Genomic DNA, 27,853 nt, shown 5'->3' with positions numbered 1-27,853 from the left:
TCCTTCGGGTCATACCCAATAGGAGAAATATAAAAGTATTAAGAATTATAAAAATAAAAAATAAAGATATTAAAAAAATTATTTTTGAATTTAAAAAAAAAATCTATGTTCCTACTCTATTTTAAAAGAATTTCTTTTACATTTTTAAATAACAAAAAATTGAAAATATATTTCAAACATTGCCTAAGCTTTTTTTTCTCTCTGTTTTTCAAATTAGATTCAAATTTAAATTTCCTTCAATATTTTAACAATGAAATTCAAAATCCTTGTTGATGCCAGGTGTTTGGTCCATTTTTTTTTTGTAGAAAATGAGTTTTCTTATAAAATGATTGAATGAAAATTTAAAGCTGAGCTAACAAATAAATTTATATAAACTATGGAGGTAAGAAAAGTATGGTAAGGCTTTTTTCACGAGAGGTAATAAGTTTCTTTGCTAATCATCAAACTTTTCAAATTAATTATTTATTAAATTATACTAGATATATAGGTTATATTTGGTTCCAAGAAAATTTGAGAGAAAATATGAGAAAAATAAATAGAGAAACAAAGTAGAAGATAAGAAAGAATAAAAAATAAATAAATAAATAAAATTAATTTTATTTTCTTTTTTAAACTTATTTCACTTATTTCTTTTTATTATATAAAAATAAAATAATTTAAAAATATATAAAAAATTTATGAATTTCAATTATATTTTATTTTATTTTCTATATTTTTTGTGATGAAACCAAATATAAGAAACCATTTTCTTTAGGTTATGTTTGGTTCCCGGAAAGTACAAAGGAAAGAAAAAAAATGCTAAGGAAAATTATTTTCTCATGTTTGGTTATCCTATGAAAAATATTAAAGAAAATCAAATATAATTAAAACTAATTAAAAACTTATGTATTTTTAAATTATTTAATCTTTATATTGATGAGTTAAAATAAATAAAATGAGTTTGAAGTAACAAAAAAAATAATTTATCAACTTTTAATCTATTTTTTTATTTTCCTTCACTTTTTCTTTCCTTCTACTTTTCCTTTGTATTTTCTTTCCTTCGCATTTTCCCTCAAATTTTCCGGGAACCAAACATAGCCTTAGTATTTCTTTTTCTTTCTTTAGCACTTTCTTGAACCAAGATGGAAAGATCCGGTCAACATATTGGCATTACTCAGAATTGCACATTGACTTCCATGAAATTACAGCAAGTTCAACATGAACCCTAAACTTATCTAACTGAATTACATAAATGGAAGAGAAATGAATAATCTGAACTCTTACATTAGTACTAATTAAGAGGCAAACCAGCATCATATCCTGGGAAACTTTGTTGAATTACCTTCGATCAACTGTTAAAGCATTGTTTGATCAACGCCAGGGAGGCTCGAGAGATCTCCCCACCATGGTTCTTTGTTTTTGCTTCTCTGTTCTGCCTCTTTTTGGTCGGGGGGGGCATGGTTTGTTATGGTGTCACCTTGGAAATGCTGATTGGAGTGACCATTCCTTGGGTGGGTTGGTGGTCTTTGCAAGAGAGAAATGAGAACCTCCAAACCAAGGTCTCAGTGATTTCATCGATCAGCAAGAGAAGAATTTTGTTAAGGCAAGTTAAATGAGATTTGAAATTTAAGTTAGCTCATACTCGTTTTCAATAAATGTACTGGAAGTTTGGAAGATAGAAGAGGTAGATGCCAAGTACAACAAGGTTGAAGAGAATTGTTGGCTTGTGGCAGCATTACAAAGAAGGAAACATGGTGATAGTTCATTAGTTGAAAAGCAAACATATGACAATCAGAAGAAAAAGAAGATTAGACCATGTAGAGAAAGAGAGAGAGTGTGTTTATTACCATAATACATTTATATGATTCAGCTCACACAATAGAAATTGTTAATGATGGTATTTTTGCCCTTTTAGAATTGTCCATGCCCTAAAAGTACAAAAAATAAAGTAATCATTATTCTACTTCACTAAGTGAAGAACATGTTATTACAGAACTTCACAAACAATCAAAAGACATTAAACCCTAATATGACCTTAACCAACCTGGACCACAGACAGAATATGGTGTAGACACAATGAACTCATTATAAAGCAATAAAAATAAAAATAAAAAGTATTCACTTCCCATACTTGATCTAAACCTTGCATTTTCTGGTAATCTTATTTAAGGCAAAGCTTTCCTGATCATATTTGCAAAGAAATACGATATCCAATATGGTATTTCTTCATCTTTCATAATACACAAATGTGTTTTTAAGTTTAATTCCTAGCAAGATTCATAAGCTCATATTTAAAAAATATGAAACCAAATGGTACTGGATCCAAAATACAATTGCAATTTACAACATCCTTACCGGTAAAGTTGTTCCATGAGCACAAGTAGAGCAATTTGGTGATTTAAGACCATTGAAGACAATTTGATCGATATGTTAGCACGTTTTCTCAATTGCTCTCCATGACCATAAGGTCCACCAATGCAAAATGATAACCTTGCAGCTCCCTGAGAAACAGAAGTAATAAAAAGCTACCAACATGAAAGTCTTTAAATGTAATGCTTAAATCATATATATATGTATCAAGAAGTTGCAAATCAACCTATTAAAACCACAAAGAAAAAAAAGTTGCAAATCAAGACATGGGGTAGCTGCATAGGCACATGTTTTCAGATGCATCACAGGTCCTATCTAGGATGCAAGTTGAGATTAGTTTTGATCTCAACTAGCTATTTGGTCAGTTACAGATTGCAAGGGCCCAAGGAATTGGATTGGAATAATTACCCAGCTTGATATCTAAGATCCAAGGGTGTGGAATTACGTAGACAATGATTAAGGTATATGAAATTAAAAACTTTCATGTAACTGCAAGACATAAAAGTCAAATTCATCAAACTGAGAAGTAGAAAAAGCAAACTTATTTTGCCCATCTGGCCAGCAGTACAGTGTTTCCCCTAAGATAATAATTGAACCCCAAGTAATCAAGGCATAGGAGCATGATATCAATTGTGTGCTCAAATCCTAACAGTTTAAGCTTCTAGGGAAGAGGGGCAACTTAGACATGGTATCAAAGCTATCCCCGTCACCCCCTACATACACTCTCCCATCACAGTCCATGGAAGATGAAATATTTTATAGTTTAACATAGATAATTTTGCACTATACAATATTCATTGACATGCAAACATCTGCATATACGTACTTCTAGGATATGGTATGAAAGCATTAAATGATCTGCTTCATGCAGTGTGCATGCACATCCACTAGAATAAGAAAATATCCATTTCCAAGTATATATAGGTTTGTGCTTGAAGAATATTTAAATAGACAAAGTCGCCCATACTGTATTCCCGACATCTCTGAGTAACTCAGCCATCTGTATGGATCCAAGGTCTAACCCATGCTCATCCAACATCACAACCTACAATTAAATAACAATGGAGTGGAGATAAGAACATGCAATCAAGCTTCGAACAAACAAAAAGAAATCCTTCCTGCAAGTATTTTAAAGGTCCCCCGGGAACTCTTGTAGAAATGGAGGTGCTACATTTTTGTTTTCGAAGCATTGCAGTTACAAATCCATCTTCTGGAATGAATTCAATAATGTTTCAGAGTTTGAAAACATGGAGATTCAACTAAAACATGAAATCAAGAAAAACAAATTTTGATGAACAGACAAATAATTGTTTTTCTTAATAATAGTGTCAGCAGATGTTCAAGTAACTTTTCTTTTTTTCAATTTTTTGAGTGTTTGCAAAAGAAATTATCCTTAGGAAGCACCAAGTAAGATTACCGCAATTAACAATCAAAAATCAAATTAACATAGTGATAATGCCCAAATGGTGTTTGAGATCATACCCAATCGTCAGGCCGGATGAGACCCATGACTGCTGTATCTTCATTTTCAACCTGAGCTTTCACATCGCTGCCATGTATGACAAAGTGTTACAACATAAACCATTTCTGAATAAACCAATGATCTATAAAAAAAAAGTCTCCAGTAAGTATTTCCTGTACTATCAGTCAACACATGCAACAGAGGGAAAGGTCCTGGTGGCAGAAAGTTTCATCATGTGATAATGGTTTAGGGTCTGCCTTGAGATGGATGATAAATAGTTCAGGCTTCCAAGAATCAATGGTGGCATACTACTGTAGAAAAGGAAGGGCTAAAAGCCCGACCTTCCATCTCAAAGACAGAAATTAAATTAAACAAACAAAATTAGTTGAAGATTGCAGTTTCAAAATCTCCTCAATTTTACTTTTAAAACATACAGGATTTGGAGATTAGAAGGAACTCAACAATTATTTCTGCATATATCTATAGAATGCTCATCCATATTTTTCACATTATAAATTTGTGATTTGGGTGAAGATGCTTCTGCAACAACGTCTAAGACACATTTATTCAATGAAAACTAATCAAAAGAAACACATGCAGATAAACAAATTATATCAATATTTACAATCCTCATAACATAGAATTAAAATTTAGCAAAATCAGTGAAGCATTTAAGTCAGATGATTCCAATGAAGCAACAAACCGAGCATTTTTAGGATTTGACCGGATTTGGATATCATCCGGGCTGCAGTAGTATTTCAGCTTCTCAATGTACTCATCGACAATGAGTTGTACCCCACGGGATCTCTTTTTCCCTACTGTTAATATCCGTATGGGAACCGGTCTCTGCGCAAACACAAAAAACAATTTGCCATCAAACCTTAAAGATGAAGAAGAAATCTCAATTTCTGCTGTTTGTTTGTCACGAAAAATAAGAAGGAAAATAAAATCTGATACAACTTTCCCTCCGAGTTTCTGAGAAAAGTAAATTCAACCAGTGCTGTTCATTGCAACTGAGCCGAAATCTGAAAGAAACCGTTTCGGAATTTACACAATCGATAGGAAATCATTAAGTCACAATCAAAATTTTGTGCGACGGTTGAGTTTTGGGAAAAAAACCTAAGAACAAGTTCACCTATTGGTTGTTTGATTCATCACTAAAATTTAAAATTATTGTAATATTAATAATGATGCTCCGTTCGGAAACAGAGAAAATGTTGGAACTGAAATCAAAATCTTACATATTCATTGTTTGGAATCCGAGAAAACAAGATTGTAAATAAATAAATAAATTTATATGAAGTGAGGTTGAGTTGAGTTAACTGTACCACTGATTCAGGCGTGTGTCTCTGTCTCTGACGAATAATATTTGAACAGAGGGAGAGCGAAATCGCCATTTCCTTCTACTCTTTGCTGTTTACAGTTTCTCCACAGAGTGAGACTGAGCCATCTGAGAGAAAGACGAAGGTTTCTAGCAAACGACGTCGTTTGAAGTTCTCCGTGTCCTTCGAAACTCGGCGCTGTTTCAGTTTCTCCGTTTGTTTGGAGATCAAACGACGCCGTTTGGTTTTCTCCGTAGAATTTTTGTGTTTTATCTTCATAATGTTAAGGGATGATAAAAATGAGGTAAAGGCAAAACCATGAGAAAATAAGTTGAGAGTGTGGGACCTATATACATCTAGGTATAACCTCATTTCTGGTCTAAGTATAAATAAAGGTTATCCAGACAGTATCTATATTCATTACACAAGTAATAAATGTTTTGAACGATTACGTCAAGAGCAATTATAAGCAAAAATGTCTAATTTTAAGTTCAAAAACCGTTATTCTTAAGACTAATTATTAGCATTTAAAGTATATGAAAGACTTTATCAGAAACCATCAACCATTAGAATTTAAGAATATAAAAAAAAAAAAAAAGTTTCCTAAAAAACTATTATTTATTTGTTTCAAAAAAACTAACTTAAGTTTTGAATGGATCTATCCGAAAAAACCATCTAGACGCACTTTATTACAGGAACATTCGTTGTTTGCTTAGAGGAAGTTAATCCCCATTGTTAGCCCTGTGTGTCTATATATATACATATATCAATTTTTCATTGCTGTCTCCACCCCACATCTTCTATCTTTGATTTACAAGAGGAATATGATGCTTCGTAAAGTAGAGAGAGAGAGACCCCTGTTCTTCTATATTTGATTTACATGATCTTCTATCTTTGATTTACAAGAGGAATATGATGCTTCGTAGAGGAGAGAGAGAGAGTGCTTCGTAAAGTACAGCATCAAACTTTTATTAACTTACATATCAAGATTCATGTTCAATGAGTGCTTCGTAAGTACAGCATCAAACTTTTATAAACTTATATATCAATATTCATGTTCAATGAAATTGTTTTTAAAGCCATCATCGATCTCTGGTGTGTCCTGTTGGAAAAAGGGGATGAATGAAATTAATAAATCCATTGAATTAAGTAAATTCATTCAATTTTCCAGAATTCTAAGAGTCTCAAGAAGCCAAATTCATTTTGGCTTTCTGAACCTGTCTGTGTTCTTCCCTCCTTGAAGTCTATAAATAGTGGTAGACTTTCTTTCAAAAAGTACAGAAAAAACTTAGGAGTATTGTCAGAGTGTTTAAGAGTTCCTTCCTTCCGTGTCCGTGATAGAGTTGAACAAATTCCAGTTCGCCGGAGTGGCTGCAGAGTGCTGTTGCTGCCATTCGAAGATCGTTTTATCCTGGGAGACAGACGCCTTGCGATTCTCAAAGCACCTGTGGAGAAGGCGAATCTGTTTTAAGGAGATTGTGTTTTCCACAAGACTCGGTCTAATCTTCTTCCTTAATTCTCTGTTTTTTTTTATTTTCAGTTTTCTTTATTTTCTTATGAACTAACCAGTGTGTGCAGTGTGGTTTTCTAACAATCTTAAAACAGATTTTTTCAAAGGAAAACCAGTGGTTGGTGAAAAGAAAAAAAAAAAAGAAGTTATCAGGAAGAAGAAGAAGAAGAAAAAAAAAACCGTGGTTGTGAAGAGAAGGAAAAAAAAAAAAAAAATTACAATTTGTAATTGGAAAAATAAATAAATAAATAATCTTGTTGTTTAAGTTTTCCGGGAAAACAAACAAACAATTTGGTTTGTCGTTTTCGGTTTCGGAAAAAAAAAAAAAAAAAAAAAAAATTTTGTTTGTTGGTTTTTTTTTTTTTGGAAAACAAATTTTTTTTCCGAAAAGAAAAAAATAATAATAATAAGTTTGTTGAAGTTGGGTTTATCTGAAGGAAAAAAAAAAAAAAAAAAACAACAACTTTTGTTACAAAAAGAAGTTGGGTTTATCGGAAAAAAAAAAAAAAAAATTCAAATTTGTGTTTTTTTTTTAAGAAAAAAAAAAAAAAAAAAAAAAAACAACCATTTGTTACACAAAGAAGTTTCGAACTCTTAACCTAAGCCCTTTTTCTCATGCTCAACTCAGTATGACACCATTGGACTATGACTCATGTTTTTTCTATTATGGGAAAAATACCTTCTTATAAAGTTTGTACCAAGTCTTTTGAAAATTTGGAAATTATGATACAGAGAAGTTCTGTCTAAGGTAATTGGAATTTAAGCGGGACCATTTGTGACCCCTCCAATTTCCTGGGAACTGAATATTCTGTCTAAGGAAGCTAGTCCTGGTCTGGGTCATTATACCCCACTAGGCTTTCCTGGGAATACTCTGTAAAGTGATTTTCAGTTTTTTTTTTTTAAGTTTTTGAAGAAAAAAAAAAAAAAAAAAAAAAGAAAGGAAAAAGAAATTGACACATTTTCTTGGATGTTTCAGGAAAATGACAACTGAATCCGATAACGTTGTTGTAACTGAATTAGCCCCAATGGCAACCCCTACTGTGGCCCAAGTGCCAGCGATGCCTACTGCTGTACCAATCTCTGTCTCACCAGGAGAAAAACCAGAGAAGTTCAGTGGACTAAATTTTAAAAGGTGGCAACAAAAGATGTTATTCTATTTGACCACGTTGAATCTTGCAAGATTCTTGACTGAGGATGCTCCTAAGCTCAAAGAAGACGAACACGATATCCAAGTCATCAGTGCTATAGATGCTTGGAAACATTCTGACTTCTTGTGTAGAAATTATGTCATGAATGGTTTAGCTGATTCGTTGTACAATGTTTATTCTGACAAGAAAACAGCTAAGGAGCTATGGGAATCTCTAGACCGGAAATATAAAACTGAGGATGCCGGGGCTAAGAAATTTGTTGTGGGTCGCTTCCTTGACTATAAGATGGTAGATTCCAAGACTGTGGTAAGTCAAGTCCAAGAACTTCAAGTAATCTTGCATGAGATACATGCTGAGGGAATGATGTTGAGTGAAACTTTCCAAGTAGCAGCTATTATTGAGAAATTACCCCCTGCTTGGAAAGATTTTAAGAATTACCTCAAGCACAAAAGAAAGGAAATGAGCATCGAGGATCTAATTATTAGACTTCGCATTGAAGAAGATAATAGAAGATCTGAAAAGAAAGGGGCGCACACTCTAAATGAGGCCAAGGCTAACTTTGTGGAACATGGTCAAAGTTCCAAGGCAAAGACGAACAACAACAAAGGAAAAGGATCTAAGTTGGGACCTAAAGGAGGGATCTCAAAGAAGCCGAAATTTCAAGGGAAATGCTTCAATTGTGGTAAGCAAGGTCACAAGTCTGTTGATTGTAGACTGCCTAAAAAGAATAAACCTAAGGAAGCTAATGTGATTGACGACATCACTAAAAATGTTTATGACATTGACCTCACAGCAGTAGTCTCTGAGGTGAACTTGGTGGGTTCTAACCCAAAGGAATGGTGGATTGATACTGGTGCTACTCGCCATGTATGCTCTGATAAGAAAATGTTCTCCACTTTTGAACCAATTGAGAATGGGGAAAAAGTGTTCATGGGGAACTCTGCCACCTCTGAGATCAAGGGTCAAGGTAAAGTAATCTTGAAGATGACTTCTGGGAAAGAGTTGACTCTGACCAATGTTTTATATGTACCGGAAATTCGCAAGAACTTGGTGTCTGGTTCATTGCTGAATAATCATGGATTTCGGTTGGTCTTTGATTCAAACAAAGTTGTTTTGTCCAAGAGTGGAATGTATGTTGGGAAAGGGTATATGAGTGATGGAATGTGGAAACTCAATGTAATGACTATTATTAAGTCAAATATGAATAAAGCTAGTACTTCTACTTACATGCTTGAGTCTTCTAATCTATGGCATGGTAGATTAGGACATGTTAATTATGATACATTACGTAGATTAATTAACTTAAATCATATACCAACATTCCAAATTAACTCCAACCATAAATGTGAAACTTGTGTTGAGGCAAAACTAACAAGGTCATCTTTTCAAAGTGTTGAAAGAAACACTGAACCCCTTGATTTGATCCATAGTGATATCTGTGATTTGAAATTTGTACAAACAAGAGGTGGTAATAAATATTTTATTACTTTTGTTGACGATAGCACCAAATACTGTTATGTGTATTTACTAAAAAGTAAGGATGAAGCTATAGAGAAATTTGTTCTCTATAAAACCGAAGTTGAGAATCAACTCAACAAGAAAATTAAGGTACTAAGAAGTGATCGAGGTGGTGAGTATGAATCGCCATTTGTTGACATTTGTGCTCAACATGGGATTATACACGAAACAACAGCACCTTATTCGCCTCAATCCAATGGAGTGGCTGAGCGAAAGAATCGTACCTTAAAGGAAATGATGAATGCAATGTTAATAAGTTCTAGTTTGCCACAAAACATGTGGGGAGAAGCCATTTTAACTGCTAATTACCTTTTGAATAAGGTACCCAAAAAGAAAGCAGAAAAGACTCCATATGAGTTATGGAAAGGAAGAAAGCCATCCTACACATACTTACGAATGTGGGGATGTCTTGCTAAAGTGGCAGTTCCTCCACCTAAAAAGGTGAAAATAGGACCTAAGACTATTGATTGCATTTTCATTGGCTATGCACATAATAGTAATGCTTATCGGTTTCTTGTTTATGAATCAAATATCCCAGATATTCATAAGAACACGATAATGGAATCAAGGAATGCATCATTCTTTGAAGATGTATTTCCATGTAAATCCAAAGAAGAGCCAAGTTCATCAAAAAGAATGCTTGAGAGTCAGGATCAAAATGAAGAAGTTGAGGTAGAACCTAGACGTAGCAAAAGGGTAAGGACAGAAAAGTCTTTTGGTCCAGATTTTCTAACTTTTATGCTTGAAGGCGAACCTCAAACTTTTGAAGAGGCAGTGAACTCTACAGAAGGTCTTATGTGGAAAGAGGCCATTAAGAGTGAAATTGATTCCATATTGCAAAACCATACTTGGGAACTAGTGGATCTTCCACCAGGTTGTAAACCTTTAAGTTCCAAGTGGATTTTCAAGAGAAAGATGAAAGTAGATGGATCAATTGACAAGTATAAAGCAAGACTTGTAATCAAAGGCTACAGACAAACTGAAGGCCTAGATTATTTTGACACTTATTCTCCTGTGACGAGAATAAATTCCATAAGGATGGTACTTGCAATTGCTGCATTGAGAAATCTTGAAATACATCAAATGGATGTAAAAACAGCCTTTCTAAATGGAGATTTAGATGAAGAAATCTATATGGAGCAACCTGAGGGTTTTTCAGCTCCAGGACAAGAAAAGAAAGTTTGTAAACTGGTGAAATCTTTGTATGGCTTAAAACAAGCACCGAAACAATGGCATGAAAAATTTGACAATGTTATGCTGTCACATGGCTTCAAAATCAATGAATGTGACAAGTGTGTTTATGTCAAGGATACAGAACATGGATATGTCATTGTATGTTTGTATGTAGATGACATGCTTATTGTTGGTAGTGATGATAAGATGATCACATCTACAAAGAACATGTTGAATTCAAGGTTTGACATGAAAGACATGGGACTTGCTGATGTTATATTGGGAATAAAAATCAAAAGAACATCAAATGAACTCATATTAAGTCAGTCACATTATGTAGACAAAATTCTTGGAAAGTTTGATAAAGATAATTCTGGAGTTGCTAGAACACCGGTGGATGTAACTCTACATTTGTCCAAGAATAAAGATGAGAGTGTTTCTCAAGTAGAATACTCTAGAATAATAGGCAGTCTAATGTACTTAATGAGTTGTACAAGACCAGACATAGCCTATGCGGTTGGTAAACTAAGTAGATATACGAGTAATCCCGGAGCCAAGCATTGGCAAGGAATTATAAGAGTACTAAAGTACTTACGGTTTACTCGTGATTATGGGCTGCACTATACGAGATATCCTGCTGTACTTGAAGGATATAGTGATGCGAATTGGATATCTAATGTTAAAGACTCAAAATCCCATAGTGGTTATGTGTTTACACTAGGAGGTGCAGCAGTGTCGTGGAAATCCTCAAAACAAACGGTTATTGCCAGATCCACAATGGAATCTGAATTTATAGCACTAGATAAATGTGGGGAAGAGGCTGAATGGTTACGCCACTTCCTAGAGGATATTCCAAGGTGGTCAAAGCCTGTGCCTCCAATTTGCATACATTGTGATAGTCAATCTGCAATTGGTAGAGCACAGAGTAATATGTATAATGGTAAGTCTAGACACATTCGTCGTAGACACAATACCATTAGACAACTACTCTCAACTGGGGTTATCTCTGTGGACTATGTGAAATCCAAAGATAACATTGCGGATCCACTAACCAAAGGGTTAAATAGAGAGTTAGTTGAAAAGTCATCAAGGGGAATGGGACTAAAGCCCATAAAAGAATAAGTCAATACAGTGGATACCCAACCTAGTTGACTGGAGATCCCGAGATCTAGGTTCAAAAGGGACAACTAAACTGTAAAGACTTTGTTAAATCACTGTGGGGATCTTCCCTAGTCCATTCCTATGATAAAATAGTGATGCCCGTAAAAGGAAAGGGTAAGCTATGCTTTTAATGATCCTTATGCTTCGGAAATCCGAACAGAGTAATGCGGGTTACTCGTGATTAAGAGATCACCTATGTAAGAGTGAAGTGGGGCCGCTTCTAAGGGAATTGAATAGGGCACAATTCTTATTAAACTCTTACAGAACCAGGCGTATGTTCATGGCCAAAATGAACATAAAAGTGAGAACTGAAATATGTTAGGAAGATTCCTGTGTGAGATATGTCATCATCTACATAAATGGCAGAACAGTTCAAGGACATCGTGTCTACTGTTTAGCTAGTAGAGTAAACATATTTCTACAAGGGAAGGTTCAAAGGGTAACACCTACCTCTCCTATGCAGGTTTCAACCGTTGTACTCTATCACAAAGTTCATCGTGTCTTAATTTCTTTCATGTGGGGAATTGTTGGAAAAAGGGGATGAATGAAATTAATAAATCCATTGAATTAAGTAAATTCATTCAATTTTCCAGAATTCTAAGAGTCTCAAGAAGCCAAATTCATTTTGGCTTTCTGAACCTGTCTGTGTTCTTCCCTCCTTGAAGTCTATAAATAGTGGTAGACTTTCTTTCAAAAAGTACAGAAAAAACTTAGGAGTATTGTCAGAGTGTTTAAGAGTTCCTTCCTTCCGTGTCCGTGATAGAGTTGAACAAATTCCAGTTCGCCGGAGTGGCTGCAGAGTGCTGTTGCTGCCATTCGAAGATCGTTTTATCCTGGGAGACAGACGCCTTGCGATTCTCAAAGCACCTGTGGAGAAGGCGAATCTGTTTTAAGGAGATTGTGTTTTCCACAAGACTCGGTCTAATCTTCTTCCTTAATTCTCTGTTTTTTTTTATTTTCAGTTTTCTTTATTTTCTTATGAACTAACCAGTGTGTGCAGTGTGGTTTTCTAACATGTCCTCCCATGGCGATCATCAAAGATGAAGATGCACTCAACGGACATCTTTACCATGCATTTATGGAAGGAGACGAGGCAAAGGTGATCAAACTCTGCGGAAAAACAGCAGAAGGCCCACTACACAAAATGACTATACATAAGGACACAGTCATTCATGTGGCCTGTGATGCCAAAAGAAGCGATCTTGTGCTTAAGCTGCTGGAAATGTTGCCCAAAGACCATGATCCCAGACAACTCACTGTTAAAAACGATGTCGAAAACACTATACTCCATGAAGCAGCCACGGATAGCTGCCTGCTGCCTGCTGCGGAAGAAATGTTGAGGAGAGCGCCGGAGTTGTTGACGAAGCGCAATGTCTATGGTGAGATTCCTCTCTTTTGCGCCGCAAGAAATGGGGAGAAGAAGATGTTCAAATTTCTAGTTGGTGAAGTTGAGAAAAGAGGCCCCAAGGAAGAAGAATGTCTAAAAGGCATTTTCCAGAGGAAAGATGAAACCACTATTCTTCATATTACAATCCTTGCTGAGCACTTCGGTGAGTTCCCATTTGCTCTCTTCCTTCTAGTGCCACTCCCTTCCCCTAGCTAGGCCTCTATGTTTTAGGGTTGGTCTTGTTTAGAAGATGAACACTTAACCTAGGTTTTCTAAAACTGATTTTTTGTTATTTGCAAAATAATAATTTTAAAAAATTGTAGTATATATATAATTGCGCATTGGTAATGAATTTAAATTTGGGCACTGGTCACCCTAATGATTTTGGTTATCTTAGAAGGTTTAGTCTATCATCATTCATGACTGAACCCAATTAGCTTGTACATAAAATTGTCAAAATCTAATTCAAGAAATTAATTAAAATTGTGAGTCTAATTATATTCTTTTTTAATTTTATTTTATTTTCCTATTTTATAAATAATTGTAAGAAGATTCAATGTGTCGATTTGACTATACACTTTTGGTACAACGAGTTTTTAAAAAAATATCAAGTGTTTTATAAAATTAAAAAATCAAGTATGATACTTTCTAAAAGATTACTTCATGAATGATTCCCTAAAAACACTTTTTATCAAGTACTTCCAATACGAATATTGTCAAACAAACTCTTACTCTTGTTGAAATTTATACTTGTAGACCTGGCTAAGTTGATCACAACAAAGTATAGCTATATAAGTAATCTAAAAGACGAAGATGGAATGACTGCTCTTCAACTTCTGGCATGCGATTCATTGGCATTTAAAGTTGGAAGAGAATATGGATTTCTAAAGCACTTCATGTCCTCTTGTACAGTATATTTTCCTTCTATGTTTTTTTTCCATTTTGTGCAAATTTCCTCTTCTTGTTTCATCATTATTTAGTAGCCAAAATTTTCTCATTTATGATCACAAGTTTGTGGAGTGAATGAAATTGTTTTTCAGGTCTGTCAAGGAAAAAAGAAGAAGATGATGAAGAGTCCCAAGCCAAAGTTTTATCTGGTACATTCTGCTAGTAATATCATATCAGATTTTCATTTAAGAGTGTGTTTGAAAGTAATTTTAGAAAATATTTTTAATCTTTTTAATTATTAAATGATAAAAATTTTAAAGTGTTAAAAAAATTAGAAACACTTTCTAAAATCACTATCAAATAAGTTCTAAATCAAGAGTTTTGATTTGAATTCTATCCGATCCTTCAATTAATTATTAACTTTGTAACAAATATTAATATGATGACATCTTTGTGATATGCTGGTTTATTTAAATTTCTTGGTCTTCTCTTAATCCTTATGTGTGAAAACAAGATAATAGAGTATGATTAGGATTTATGTTTAAAAACAGTTTTTTATTTAAAAAAAAACACATACTGATAATTTTTATCCAAAAACAGTTTTTCGGGTTGCTATTTTAAAAAGTAATTGTAAAATATAGAAAATAATTGAAAATAAAACAGTATAGAATAAATTATTTTAAAAAAAATATATTAGAAAATATGGAGCAGTTTGACCAAGTTTCTAAACACAAAAAATAGGATTATATTCAAGATGAAATAGTTCTAAAAATTAGTTTTTGAAAATAGTTTTTTAAAACTGTTATATAATGTTTTATAAAACAAAAATTGTTTAAAATTTTGAAATATTTTTAACATATTTTTTATATAATTTAAAACCAACTTTTATTTATAGTACTTTATTTTTAATCATTCTTTATATTTATATAATTATTTTTTAAACAAACCTTTTAAAAATAAGCCAAAACAACCAAAAAGATGTTTTATAGAAATACTTTAATTTTTATTTTTACAAATAAAAAATTATTTTCTATTTTCTTACTAAATTAACAAGCCTAAGTCAAATAAGCTAACTTTTGTTTTTTTAAAAATATAAGGAACTGATTTTGGAAACATTGTCCATAACTGCACATTTTCATTTGTTGCGAAGCTAAACCACATTGGAGATGGCCCATGTTGAAAGAAGTTAGGAAAAGGAGGGCTAAATATGAATCAGCCTGTGCTCTGGCAAAGTTGTTGATCCAAAAAGACACTTCATGGAAGACCACCGAAGCAGGGGAAGCTCAGAGTAAGCCTAAGCCCCACAAATACAGAAAAGAAGAGAAAGAAGATAGAGGAGCATCAAAGTTATCAACCCCTTCCTTGGATGATCAAATGAAAAAGGCCTCAAAATCTTCCTCCACTGAAAATAATGGTCATGAATTAGAAGTAGAACAGGAAGAAGCAGAAGAAGAAGAAGAGGAAGAGGAAGAGAAAGGAGATGACTACCAAGAAATATACAAAGATCCCATAACGACAGGGGAAACTCCATTATTTTTGGCAACAATGTGTGGGAATATCGAGATTGTGGAAGAAATACTGAATGTGCACCCTCAGGCACTTGAGCATATCAATAAAAAGGGGAGGAACATCCTGCATGTAGCCATCAAGTATAGCCAGAAAGAAATATTTGAACTGGTGATGAAGAAGGAAATACTGGCTAGGAGGCTCATAACCAGGACTGACAAGTTTGGGAATACGATACTGCATATGGCTGCAAGAAAGAAGAAGAGAAGTTATTTAGCAGAAAATATTCAAAGCCCAGCACTTCAACTGAGAAAGGAGTTGCTCCTATTTGAGGTACTCTCTCTCTCTCTCTCTCTCTCCCCCTCTCTCTCTCTCGGTTTCATCATTCTTGCACTATTCCATTTATTCTCGCATTGGACCAACATTATACATCAACTTAAATTGGATTGAAGTTCTAAACCCTGGCCGATGTTAGTCTTCCTTTGGCTCGTACACAAGTAATGTTTTTTGAAAAGAAAATTTTAAATCTAGATTTATTTTCTAAATATTTATTAAGGTGGTGTTTGTTTTTTTACTTAATTCTAAATAGAACCTTAATGCTTAATAGTGTTAAATATTAGGTTGTTTGTTTTTGCAGTATTTTATTTCTATTAAGTATTAAAAAGTAAAAAAAAATCAATATGTTATTTTTTCTATTTAGAAAAAGTTATATATTTTGACTTTTTTTATTTAGTAAAAAGTTTATAATAAGTCATGAAAAAGTAGAAAAATAAACAACTTAAATTTTAAAACTAAATTGCTTTTAACAAAAAACCAAAAAAACAAACACTACCTAAATTAGTGTTTTTGTACAACATCTTCTACCTTTAATGTTAAAATCACAGTCTAACCACAATTACAAACTATAATTTTTATTATACTCTTAAAACCACATCATTGTTTATGATAATAGTTAATATATGGACATAAAGATCAAACAATATTTCACTCACAAAGGATTATAAGTTTTTAATGTTCGATTAACCATATTTACGTCTACCTACGGATGAGAAATATTTTCCCTCTATTTGTATTTATCATATTTCTCACTCTCCTCGTATTTCTATTCACTTCTTATGATTTATACAAACTTTATCTCATAACTTTTTTTACTGGAAAGTACAAAGGAAAGAAAAAAAATGTTAAGGAAAATGATTTTCTCATATTTGGTTGTCCTATGAAAAATATCAAAGAAAATCAAATATAATTAAAACTAATTAAAAACTTATGTATTTTTAAATTATTTAATCTTTATATTGATGAGTTAAAATAAATAAAATGAGTTTGAAGTAATAAAAAAAATAATTTATCAACTTTTAATCTATTTTTTAATTTTCCTTCACTTTTTCTTCTCTTCTACTTTTCCTTTGTATTTTCTTTCCCTCGTATTTTCCCTCAAATTTTCCGGAACCAAACGTAGCCAAAATGTTTACGAACAGTGACAAAGTCAAGACATTAGTTTAGGGAAACAACTTTAAGACATAAACTAATGGTTATTCTTACGCATGTGATCGTGTATATACATGTATATGCAGCGGGTGAAGAAAATTTCTCCTACCTATGCCACCAAGCACCTAAACAAAAAGAAGCAAACTCCGGAGGAATTATTTGCCACCACCTATGCTCGACTCCATACCAACGGCAAAGAATGGATAAAGCGAACCTCCGAAAACTGCACCATTGTGGCTGTCCTCATCGCTACAGTTGCCTTCGCTGCAGCCTACACAATACCAGGAGGCTCCAATGAAGAAACTGGCCGTCCCATCCTTATCTACGAATCATTCTTCGTGGTTTTCACCTTGACTGACGTACTCTCCCTTACCTTCGCGTTAACGTCAGTGGTCACATTCCTTTCCATTCTCACCTCCTCCTTCCCGATACAAGCCTTCCGGCACTCTCTTCCTCAGAAGTTGATGGTGGGTCTAACGTTGTTGATACTCTCCGTCACCATGATGATGGTGGCGTTTGGTGCAACCATCATCCTCATGGTGAACAACAAGGAAAAATGGAAGCGGATTGGTCTCTACTTGGCTGCATTCTTCCCTGTTACCATCTTCGCCATCTCGTATTCGTCTCTGTACCTGTCGCTTCTGAGCACCGTACCCCACCTGCTGAAGATTGTATGGAAGGCTTGTCCGAGGTACGATTGTGCTCCTCTCCTGTCTTGGGTCCCCAAGTTGTTCCGACCGAAGAGCTCCGCATGGACTTCCAAGCCTCAAACAACTGGTGGTCATCAGGTTTGACAGATCTCTCCCTCCCTCTCTTATTGTAAAGGTAAAAATTGCTGACATGCAACTTTATTCTCTGCTAATTAGCTTTAATTTTTGAGTAAATCTAGACAGGCAGACAAACTTTAACAAAGCTTTGTTAACCTTACAAGAAACGAATTAACAGTACTAACTCATGTGTTTTTAAAGCCAAAATATTGACTCACACCATAGGAAAAATTAATCAAGTGTTCATTTTGTGTATGCTCTGAATTCTCCTCAAGGTTTTTAATTTTTTTTAGTGGAATCTACCTAACTAAAAGTTTAACATGAGTATTAGATATACATGTGGATTAATGCAACATAATTGCAGAAGTATAATAATTCTTGAAATATAATTTTTTTGGCCATGTAATCAAATTTAGAACTCGTTGGACAGTGATTGATTTTAAAAAGCGTTTTTTATTTTTCTAATACTTGAAATTTTTTATTATTCAAATATTAGAAAAAGAAAAGGCAAAAATATTTTCTAAAGTTATTATCAAATACACTCTTATTCTTTCACTATTAATAATTAATTTTGTTAACCTTAATAAAATACAGGTTGATGACTACAAATGATAGTTTTCAGATGAACTTTAATATCGTTCTTGAAATAATTCGATATTGATTATCTTTTATTAAGAAAGTATTTTTAAGGGCATCATTGTTTTTAAACTTACATTTTCATCAATTACACCTTAATCCTATTCAATTAATATTCATTAGTGCCAAAAATTATAAATTAAGAATTTTATCCTTTCCAAATTAATTTGTTGAACTTGTAAGGATTACAAAGATCGGGATCACTTGAGGAGTTTAGGAGTTGTTCTCTTGAAGTTTATATAGAGAGAGTCCTTTGGAATTATATATAATCTAAATCGATGATTAGAATCATAATTTCGTCCAAATGATGAAATATTCAATATTATAATTGTATATACACTAATTTTTCGATTATCATTTTCCTAAATATCTTTTAATATTTATATTTTTTAAGCGCTCACATGTCATCTTTTCGAAGTAAATGATAACTTTTTATAATAAAAAAGATACCCTTTGTATTGGTCGTGTTCTTGACAACATGGCATCTGGTTCATATTCTCGAGAATACGATTATAAGAGAGCCTTCGATATAAGGAATTTATGTCGTGTTGCAAGTTCATGACGGGGCCCTCCCTGAAGGCCACCACAATAATGATTCATCCAAATGATCAAAATAAATTCGTGAAGTTAATTCCTATTGTAGAACTGAAGTTTGGAAACCAAGCAATATTACTACTGTGTGAAATGCCCAGTGGATTTACCTTGCTTCTCACGATGTCAGGGGCTTCAATAACCTGAATCATTCCCTTTCACTACGTCCCACTCTGAACAACGTTTGATTAAGCTATAAATATTGAAGAAGTTAACTTCAAGTCAACTTCTCAAGAACTTTACAGATCGCATAATTCAAACAGGGTGATGCATTTCCACATGATAAGAAGGATATACTATGTAGGATGGCACGGAAGTAAAAGCAAATATAAGAATACCCTCAGGTTCCAAAGCAGTTTGGATAGAGCATATGTGCTGTAACATTCTATCCATTGCAAGACTCAACTCAAGACTTTGGGACAAAAATACCCTTTAATAATTTTTAATTCTCATGTCTCATCAAACATTTTATATATATAAAATTTAAGGATAAAAATGTCAAAATAAGATCTTATGTGTAATTTTCAATACCCAGAAGTTATTTCATTCTAATAAATTCTTACCATATTTAAGGGTTCTTAAAAAATTTTCGATTACCCAACATACAATTCAGCTTTTGAGTTTAAATGGCACAAATGAACCATGTGTTACATATCACACAATGACAACAGTCTGAATGAATCAAATGGCCACTGTAAAGATTGGATTGAAGTCCTAGCAATCAATTATCTTCAGTTGCATTGGCAAGTATAATGTAACTGCAGCACTAATGTAGCCAGGCTCACAAAGATTGAACACCTTAATGACTCAAGGACGTCCATGCAAAACATAATGTCCATGGACACCCATCATACCTAGGAAATTTTAGTATGGTGTTGTATTATTTATATCCTTTAAGCTTTTAGGACAATTGGTATATTAACAGTTATATCAATTTATTTGGACTAAAGTCCTAATGTTCCATTTCATGTGCCCAAAGAAATAGAGGATTCATGGACAGTCTTCATAAACTAAACTTACATATAAGTTAATAAACAAAAAAAGGAAATAAACGATAAGAAAATAAACGAGTGCTTTGATACTATGTTAAACTATCAATTAATCTAAAATGTAAAGTTATTTGTTAATGAGTCAACGAATTATATTGTACAAATGTACTTGAATTCAAGCATAATAATTGATAGATTAGTATGAAATCAAAGTTCTAATTAATCAAAGGTCTTGAATTTATCTTTTAATAAAGTGATTTGTAGTACGTAGTTTGTTCCATGATACATGGATTTTAAAACCAGATCCGATTGGCTAGTCGGATAGTCAATCGATCATATTACAAATTCGATTTGATTAACAAACTGTTTTAAATGTTGAACCATCCAAACGACATATTTAATTGCATAAACGAATGAAATAACCAATTTGTCAAGTCCAATTTGTTGTAATTGTTTTTTAAAATAGTTTTGAAAAATAGTTTTAAAGAACGATTTTTTAAAACTGTTCTTTAATGTTTTATAAAACGAAAATATGTTTGAAATCCTTATAATATTTTTAACATATTTTTAAATATGCTTTAAAAATCATTTTATATTTTCTACATTATTGTTAATCATTCTTTATGTTTGTATAATAATTTTTTAAAGCAATTCTTAAAAAACAAATTGAAACAACTAAAAACAACCAAAAGATATTATTTGAAAACACTTTATTTTCTATCAAATGTGTTTTTTTTTTTTTTTTAGAAAACAGAAAACTGTCCTTGACAAGGCTTAGTTATTTGGATCATTTAGATGAATCATTGTAACATAAATTATTTCAATGAGATTGGCAAACCAAGCAAGCTTACTACTGAGAAGCATTCTAAACATGGGTATTGCACAACATAAAAATGGCAATATTACACAAGACAGAAAACCAATAGTTAAAATGTTATTATGGCAAGGATTACAAGGAATACTTAACATATCAAGGCATCAGGGCTGAATTTTGACATATTTTATACAGTTTTTCTGAGTCTTTCAAAGACAAATAGAGAACCTCTGGAACCCTTCCCCAACCTGACTCTGTCATCTATATATGTTATCTCCAGCTTCACCTCACTCTCACCCCCATACTGGAATTCTAATGCACCAAGCCTCAGTTCAGGTGGCTCAAATACAACTTGAATCCATTTATCATCCAAGGCCTTCAGTTTTCCTACAAGCATATTCATATGGAAATTCAGCATTCATTGAGATGATACAGCATCCAATTCATTTTCAAGGAGAAAACAAATTCCAAATAAGAAAATACAAGTTTCCTCTACATTGGTACTCTGGATTTTCGCATTTCTATTTTTTGATTGAAATTTACAATAGATTTACCTTTCAAAGAGACCTCTACATCAAGGAAACCCAAAGCAGAAAAGTGCACTTTGTTTCTCACGATATCAGGGGCTTCAACAACCTGAATCATTTCCTTTGCTTTGAAAAATAACCGGCCGAATGCATTCCTATAGCCACCCCCAGGCGAGGTTGGATTTGAACAGTACACCACGTCCCACTCTGGACAGCATTTGATTAAACTATAAATATTAAAGAATGTAACTTGAAGTCAACTTCTCAAGAACTTTAAAAATCATATGATTCAAACGGAGTTATGCATGAAAAGTGTGTTTTAGTTGACACAGAAGGAAAGCAAATATAAGAATGCCCACTGGTTTCAAAGCACTTGGATTGTGCATATATAAAATATTTGATCCGTTGCAACACTTAACTCGAGATGGGAATTTTAATTCTTATTCTACTTGTTACGTAAACATAAAAACTTCAAAGAAAAGGTTGGTGCCAGAAACAAAAAATAACTCAATGAGCATGGAAGTCTAGGATTCAATTACAAAACTTGATGGCACTTTTTGAATTTTACCTCCAAAGATAAGAGGGCATTTTACTGGTTCTGTAACGCAGTATTTCTGCAATTCTTGAGCAACTTCAGCTACCTCTTTATGTTTGTCTTTAGTTAGCAAAACTCCTCGATCTGTTTGTGCAACCTATTGAAGATATAGAACTCAGTGTCCGCAACAATCAAATTTTAGAAAAGCAAAACATGACACCACAAAATGAAATGGCAAAGATATTACCATCCCCAACTACAAACCCCAGACAATTTGAAATTAAAAATATCACAGCATAGTCATTAATAAGCATTCATTACAAAGTCGGTGGCACCCTAGGCCAAAAGCCACCTGATGAAGGAGAGCAAATCACAGACATAGAGTCCAGGAACCTCCCCCACCCAAAAGGAAAAAGGGGTCTATGAAGACCAGAAGGAAAACCCATCAACTAACTGAATCTAGTTTACCAAGTAATCCTTGAGCCAACAGGGGACCCAAGTATACTGTAATAAATCCTTGTACTACACTCCTTCCAAATACAGATAAAGAAGAAGAAAAAAAAAAAGTGGAGCCCTCTCCCAGCTTTAGACTCAATTATTTACCACCTTAAAAGGCAACTGCTACAAAAGATCAACCACCATCTCTGGAATCACTCAACTTTACACCAAAGGCACAATAAACAAAAAACTCCAAAGCTATATGTATCCAAGCATCGTATGCATGCTTGCATTATCACATTACCTATATATGAATGGATGTATGCATGGATGTGAATGCACACATACAAATTTCACAAAGACCAATGGTATTGATTCTATTGAACTATTGAACAAATATTTACAAAAGCCAACAGCCAAAAGATACCAAACAGTAAAAGAGAAAAGAGAAAAGGGTGTTTCACCATCAACATTCAAATCCTGTGTACAATTAAAATTAGTACTTTGATTCTTGTTCTACTAATCTTATTATTGGAACTTGTAAAAGCCAAATTCCATCCCAACAAGCTTGAAAATTCCAGGGGAATTGAATGGCCCATTGTATTTTAGATAGTATTTGAAGCAACAAATCCTTCATTTGTAATGGAAGAATCAAAGAAAATTGAAGATTTCATCAATGTTGATGGAGTAGAATTAGCCTTAGAATTGGAAATGTCACAAATTCTCCTTTTGCTACCATGTTTTGAAAATGCTGCTTCCATTTTCTTCAATGGACCAGTTCACAAAGATTTATTTGCATAAAAAAATTATAAATGGAACAATAGGGCGATTCAATTTGAACAGATATCCAAACATGCCTTTACTGAATACATATCTGAGAGCTTCGCAATCCACTACTCCAATCGCTGCACACAAAAAGCCTACAGCACCAGTATCCATCTCTAGCACTCAACCTCCCAAAAACAAAGACTAAAAACAGAATCACACCAGGAATAGTAAACAAAAATCAACCCAAATCCCCGTTTGGAAATAATTAAATAATCTAATTGCTTCTCATTCCTCAAATTTCATGACTTGAAAAAGAAGACGCGATCTTCCACAATCCATTTTCTTAAAAATTAACAACATTTAAAAAATAATAATAATAATAATCCAACTCCTTTCCATTTCTTAAATTCCTTTTCTCTTTTGCAGCTTTCTCAGGAACTAAACAGGAGCAACCGAATCAGTAAACCCTAAACGTAAACCTAAACCTAACCTGACCTTGGAAAGAATTGAGGCGACGAGATCGTCCGGACCGGTCCGCACTTCCGGGCTGGTGACCGAGATCGAAGCGAAGACTCTTCCGTTCTTGTGACGCCGACGATGAAGAGGAATCGAGACGATCAATGGCGAATTCGAACGAGGGATTAGGGTTTGTGGTTTGGAGAATTCACAGGCTCTGACAGAGGAGAAGAGCACAGCTGAAGAAGCCATGGCTGAGCTCGTCGCTGCAGATAGAGCAAAATTTATTATTATTATTATTATTATTATTTGTTTTATGGTGGTGACGTGGCGCCACGTAGGTCTGGAAATCAAAAGCGGGGCCGCATGTAATTCAATGCCTGGCTTACCTGCCGCCACGTCGTCCAGCTTTTGTGTTTTTCTTTATCTCATTGAGTTAGCTTTGAATGGCCATGGTTGCCAAGAAAATATTTTTTATTTTTTATTCTTAAAATAAAATATAACATTAAGATAGTCAAACATGCTTCCATAGTTAAAATATATTTCTTTTTCTTTTTTAGGAATAAAATGTCTTTTATAAAGTAGTATAGAAATTATTAAGTACATAACTTATGTACTTTTAAAAATTTGAGAAATTTGAGAAATAAAAATTTTTACTTCCATAAATTTTTAAATTTTTTTTTAAAAAAAATAAGAATATAAGTTAAATCTTTGTTTTTGGGTATAAGAGTTTTTATTTTTTATTTTAAATAAAAAATAAAATGTTGATCCACACACCATGATAATTAAAAGTTTTTTATATCTTCTTTTTTAAAAAAAAAAATATTTCAAATGGATAAATATACTAGGTTTATCCTAATCTAACACACCCTTTTTTTTTAAGATTCAAATATATATATATATATATATAGCTAATAGCCTAATACAAAAGACAAATGTAATTAATAATTAATAATAGAAAGAAATGTGGGTCAACACACAAAATTTGTGATGATGGTTTGAGGTCAAGGTTTGACCATAATAAACCTTTTAAACCAAATCTTTGAGCTTTACACTTTCATAGAATGCTTATTATTTAGAAAAAGGATATTTCACTTTTGATATCATACCCAATACCTCTTTTAAGGATGTGACACTCGTTACACACTTCAAACTCGAATGCTTAAAATACATTAAAATATATTATGATCTTCAAAACTCAACTTAAAAAATCTAAAACAAATATAATGACATTTGATGATAATAATAATAATAATAATAAAATAAAAATTGATATGAAGGGTAATATAAATGCTTGAAAATGAAAATAACAATAATATTATTATTTTCACTTTCAACCATCGTTCAAGAGCATTACATAAATATAATTACCTTATTTGGATTTATTAAATTATTATTATTATTATTATCATTATTATTTTATTTATTATTTTGTTATTATTATTATATTTATAAATAATATTAGAGTAGATTTTTAATCCCAATATATAATTTGTTTAACCTCATAAGAGATATTTGTGTATTTAACCTCTCAATCTCATAATATATTATGTCTTTATATAAAGACGATTGTAGTATACCATATCAAATAGGGAAAATGTTTTTGACGTTATATATGTATATATCTCTTTTAACCAAAAAACTAAAGTGATGTTTGTTTTTTTATTGAATAGAAAAAGTCAAAATAGTACCTTATTGATATTAACCAAAATAACTAAAGTGAATTTGTTACCAATAAGTTTAGTTTAGTAATATTGGTCGATGTTAATAAGTTATTTTTAACTGAATGGAAAAAGTTAAATATTTAAACTTTTTCTATTTAACTAAAAAACAAACATCACCTTATCGTAAAATCGTGAAAGATCATTTGGATTCAAAGTAAATAATATTTATAAATTTAAAAGTAAAGTAATACCTCATACTCGAAAAACTTTCTTGATAACTCCAACTTAAATTCCTCTCACAATGATACAATTAACATGGGTAAAATCCTAATTACAATTCAAACTATGATGGAAAGGCGTACTAAATAATGTTTTAACAAAATTTGGAAGTCTTCTCTATGTAAAAAAATAAAAGTTGGAGTATTTAAATTGAAAGTGGAAACTCAAACGAGTCTTTAGATATAGTTGGATTTGGACCTTCCGACCAAACCGATTACTAGTCATTGGAAAATGACACGGTCAACATATGGTCGTTGGATGTGCCAGGCCGGACTAGTCATGCCCAATCAATTGATCAATCACTTCCAAATTTAAAATTATTTTTAAAAAAATGAGGTAACAAAATTCCAATCAGAGCAACCTCAATTAAAGGACTTCAATCTTGTAGTAAGGCATTTATAAAAATTAAAAACAAAAAATGATCCATGGGAGATTCATCGAGCACGGTTTGGATCGATAGAAAGCGCACTCTTAGTTTTATAAGAAATCGATTCTCCCTCCACTTTATAAAATAAGCGTTATATTCAATCAATGATACATATAAGAGAAAACAAAAAGATGAAAGGGTTCTAGAGAAAAACACGATTTCTATTACGCCTATTATTTGGTCTCTTCAAAAAAATTTATATGGATTAAAGGTATGTTTTTTTCAATAATGGAACTGTGAAAATAATATTCCAAAATTTTGACTATTATGATTTGTACAAAATTAGAATTTGATTTACATAATTAAATAATCTCTTTCAAATCCTTCTACAACCACCAAATGTACTCTAAAATTGTTATGTAGAAGTCTTTTGAGAAAAAAAAATCATTGATATAAATATGTTAATGGACCAACATAAAAAGAAAACGAGTTACACACAAAATTCCATGGGGTTTTAATGCAATTTAATCAATCATATCTACTTTCACAGATGATTTTTTTTTATTTTTATCATGTGATAGAAAATGTTACAAACAAAATAAACATATACAATTATTGGTCCCAAATATCCTTATTATATAAGAAATTTAATTACAATTACATATGAAATTAAAAAATATTCAATATAATATTTTTCCTAAAAAAAATATATTCCTATTAAAAATTTGAGACACTTCCCAATAATTATGACTACTACATTTAAAAAAGAAAAAGAAAATCCTTTTAACATCAACAATATTTTAAAAAACCAAAATATAATTTTATTATTTTATAAAATCTACAAAGTTGTGAATCAATTTTTCTAATTTTCATGGGTGTTTTTATTTAATTAAATAGAATTAAATTATTTCCAATTTGGGGTTGTACAAACTAGGAAGTTGGTGGCATTGAAGATTGTTTCATGGCACATTCTTTACGGTTTATGCTTGTGAATTAATTACTAATTAATAGCTTCCTTATTTGTACAAAATTTTAAGTACACTTATTTCAATTCTAAGCAACTATGCTTATTGTGGTGCACATGCACCCAAGTTTTTGTAAACAACTTGGTCAAAATACCCTTAATAGACTTAGGTTTTTTTAAGCAACTCGTGAAATTCAAGTAACGCTTGGGGCATTTTTGGTAACATGAAAAAAATTAAATTATTATTCATACTCTCAATTATTTCTTAAAATATTTTTATAAAAAAACACCTTAAATTTATTTTAAAAAGGAAATGTTTTCAAATTCAACGCTTTTAAAAGTTATAAAGCTATTTATTCTTCTAAAGAATAGGACATTATTTTGAATATAATTTCAAAATATATCTTCTCTATTTGTGATTTTTAATTCGTCAAAATCAAATTGATATTTTAATGATAAAAAAAATCAAATCAAAAAGATGAATTATTTTTACGAAGTTTAAAACTAAAAACTGACAACTGACAACCGAATTTACCTTTCTGGTTATTAAAAACCAAATCTTTAAGTTGTTTTTTTTTTTTTTTTTAAATGATTTGGAAACGTGGAGAGTAAGACTTGGAGACCAAGGCCTGGAGTCTTTGAGAATTCATTCTCATTGACAAAGGGATTTTTCCACTTACGGAGACCCAAGAGGAAGTTGTGCTAACAAGGGTTATTAAATTTCGAAACAATGAGCGATTCATTGACTGACCTTAAAGGCTATATTTCAAAATTTTTTTATTTAAATAAAATAAAAAAAATTTCTTATATTTGGAGATTTATAATTAACCTTGATTTCCAATCTACCATATTTCTAGATGAAACTATTCATATTTTATTCATGATTCCACGTTAAAATCGAGAAAATCTTTTTATTTTTAAGATTTACATTAAATTTTTTTCTTAAAAATGTGAATAAGTTTTCATGGTTCCGATTTTGGTAATTAAATTTGAATAACTTAAAGCTATCTGTAAATGGTAATAGAATAATTTATCATACATTTTAAATATTAAACCCTAAAAATCAAATCAAATTAAGAAAATAATAATACAATACTCATTGGAACAAAATAAGAAAATTATGATATAATAATTATGGGGTGAAGA

General features: G+C 32.2%; 3 protein-coding genes across 3 annotated transcripts; 1 reads left to right on the top strand and 2 right to left on the bottom strand.

Annotated features, from left to right (window-relative positions):
- Positions 1-1,128: 1,128 nt before the first annotated feature.
- LOC100262959 (putative RNA methyltransferase At5g10620) lies at positions 1,129-5,272 on the bottom strand. Its single transcript, XM_010650128.2, has 6 exons — positions 5,140-5,272; positions 4,515-4,657; positions 3,832-3,898; positions 3,317-3,394; positions 2,335-2,480; positions 1,129-1,907 (listed from the first exon to the last, which is right to left on the bottom strand). The coding sequence occupies exons 1-6, from the start codon at positions 5,206-5,208 to the stop codon at positions 1,868-1,870; spliced, it is 543 nt and encodes a 180-aa protein (XP_010648430.1). The 5' UTR covers positions 5,209-5,272; the 3' UTR covers positions 1,129-1,867.
- Positions 5,273-12,664: 7,392 nt separating this feature from the next.
- On the top strand, positions 12,665-17,934 carry LOC100853529 (uncharacterized). Its single transcript, XM_003631728.3, has 5 exons — positions 12,665-13,193; positions 13,787-13,936; positions 14,071-14,127; positions 15,069-15,757; positions 16,999-17,934. The coding sequence occupies exons 1-5, from the start codon at positions 12,668-12,670 to the stop codon at positions 17,704-17,706; spliced, it is 2,130 nt and encodes a 709-aa protein (XP_003631776.2). The 5' UTR covers positions 12,665-12,667; the 3' UTR covers positions 17,707-17,934.
- Positions 17,935-20,809: 2,875 nt separating this feature from the next.
- LOC100250934 (probable plastid-lipid-associated protein 8, chloroplastic) lies at positions 20,810-23,721 on the bottom strand. Its single transcript, XM_002282843.5, has 4 exons — positions 23,473-23,721; positions 21,805-21,928; positions 21,264-21,443; positions 20,810-21,096 (listed from the first exon to the last, which is right to left on the bottom strand). Exons 1-4 carry the CDS (start codon positions 23,683-23,685, stop codon positions 20,897-20,899), a joined length of 717 nt encoding a protein of 238 aa, XP_002282879.1. The 5' UTR covers positions 23,686-23,721; the 3' UTR covers positions 20,810-20,896.
- Between the last annotated feature and the right edge of the window lie 4,132 nt (positions 23,722-27,853).

Source organism: Vitis vinifera, chromosome 4 (assembly GCF_030704535.1).
Source record: "Vitis vinifera cultivar Pinot Noir 40024 chromosome 4, ASM3070453v1".
In the NCBI taxonomy this organism is placed as follows: domain Eukaryota; kingdom Viridiplantae; phylum Streptophyta; class Magnoliopsida; order Vitales; family Vitaceae; genus Vitis; species Vitis vinifera.
This window is presented reverse-complemented; position numbering and strand designations above follow the sequence as displayed.

Excerpts from the sequence above, each read along its gene's own strand:
- LOC100853529 (XM_003631728.3), top strand. The coding sequence starts at position 12,668 with ATGGCGATCATCAAAGATGAAGATGCACTCAACGGACATCTTTACCAT. Across the intron at positions 13,937-14,070 it reads AAAGCACTTCATGTCCTCTT|GTCTGTCAAGGAAAAAAGAA; the intron begins GTACAGTATATT and ends ATTGTTTTTCAG. Across the intron at positions 14,128-15,068 it reads CCAAGCCAAAGTTTTATCTG|CTAAACCACATTGGAGATGG; the intron begins GTACATTCTGCT and ends TTTGTTGCGAAG.
- LOC100262959 (XM_010650128.2), bottom strand. The coding sequence starts at position 5,208 with ATGGCGATTTCGCTCTCCCTCTGTTCAAATATTATTCGTCAGAGACAG. Across the intron at positions 4,658-5,139 it reads GACACACGCCTGAATCAGTG|AGACCGGTTCCCATACGGAT; the intron begins GTACAGTTAACT and ends GTGTTTGCGCAG. Across the intron at positions 3,899-4,514 it reads TCAAATCCTAAAAATGCTCG|CGATGTGAAAGCTCAGGTTG; the intron begins GTTTGTTGCTTC and ends CATACATGGCAG.
- LOC100250934 (XM_002282843.5), bottom strand. The coding sequence starts at position 23,685 with ATGGCTTCTTCAGCTGTGCTCTTCTCCTCTGTCAGAGCCTGTGAATTC. Across the intron at positions 21,444-21,804 it reads ATGCCCTCTTATCTTTGGAG|AGTGGGACGTGGTGTACTGT; the intron begins GTAAAATTCAAA and ends AATGCTGTCCAG. Across the intron at positions 21,097-21,263 it reads TGTAGAGGTCTCTTTGAAAG|GAAAACTGAAGGCCTTGGAT; the intron begins GTAAATCTATTG and ends ATATGCTTGTAG.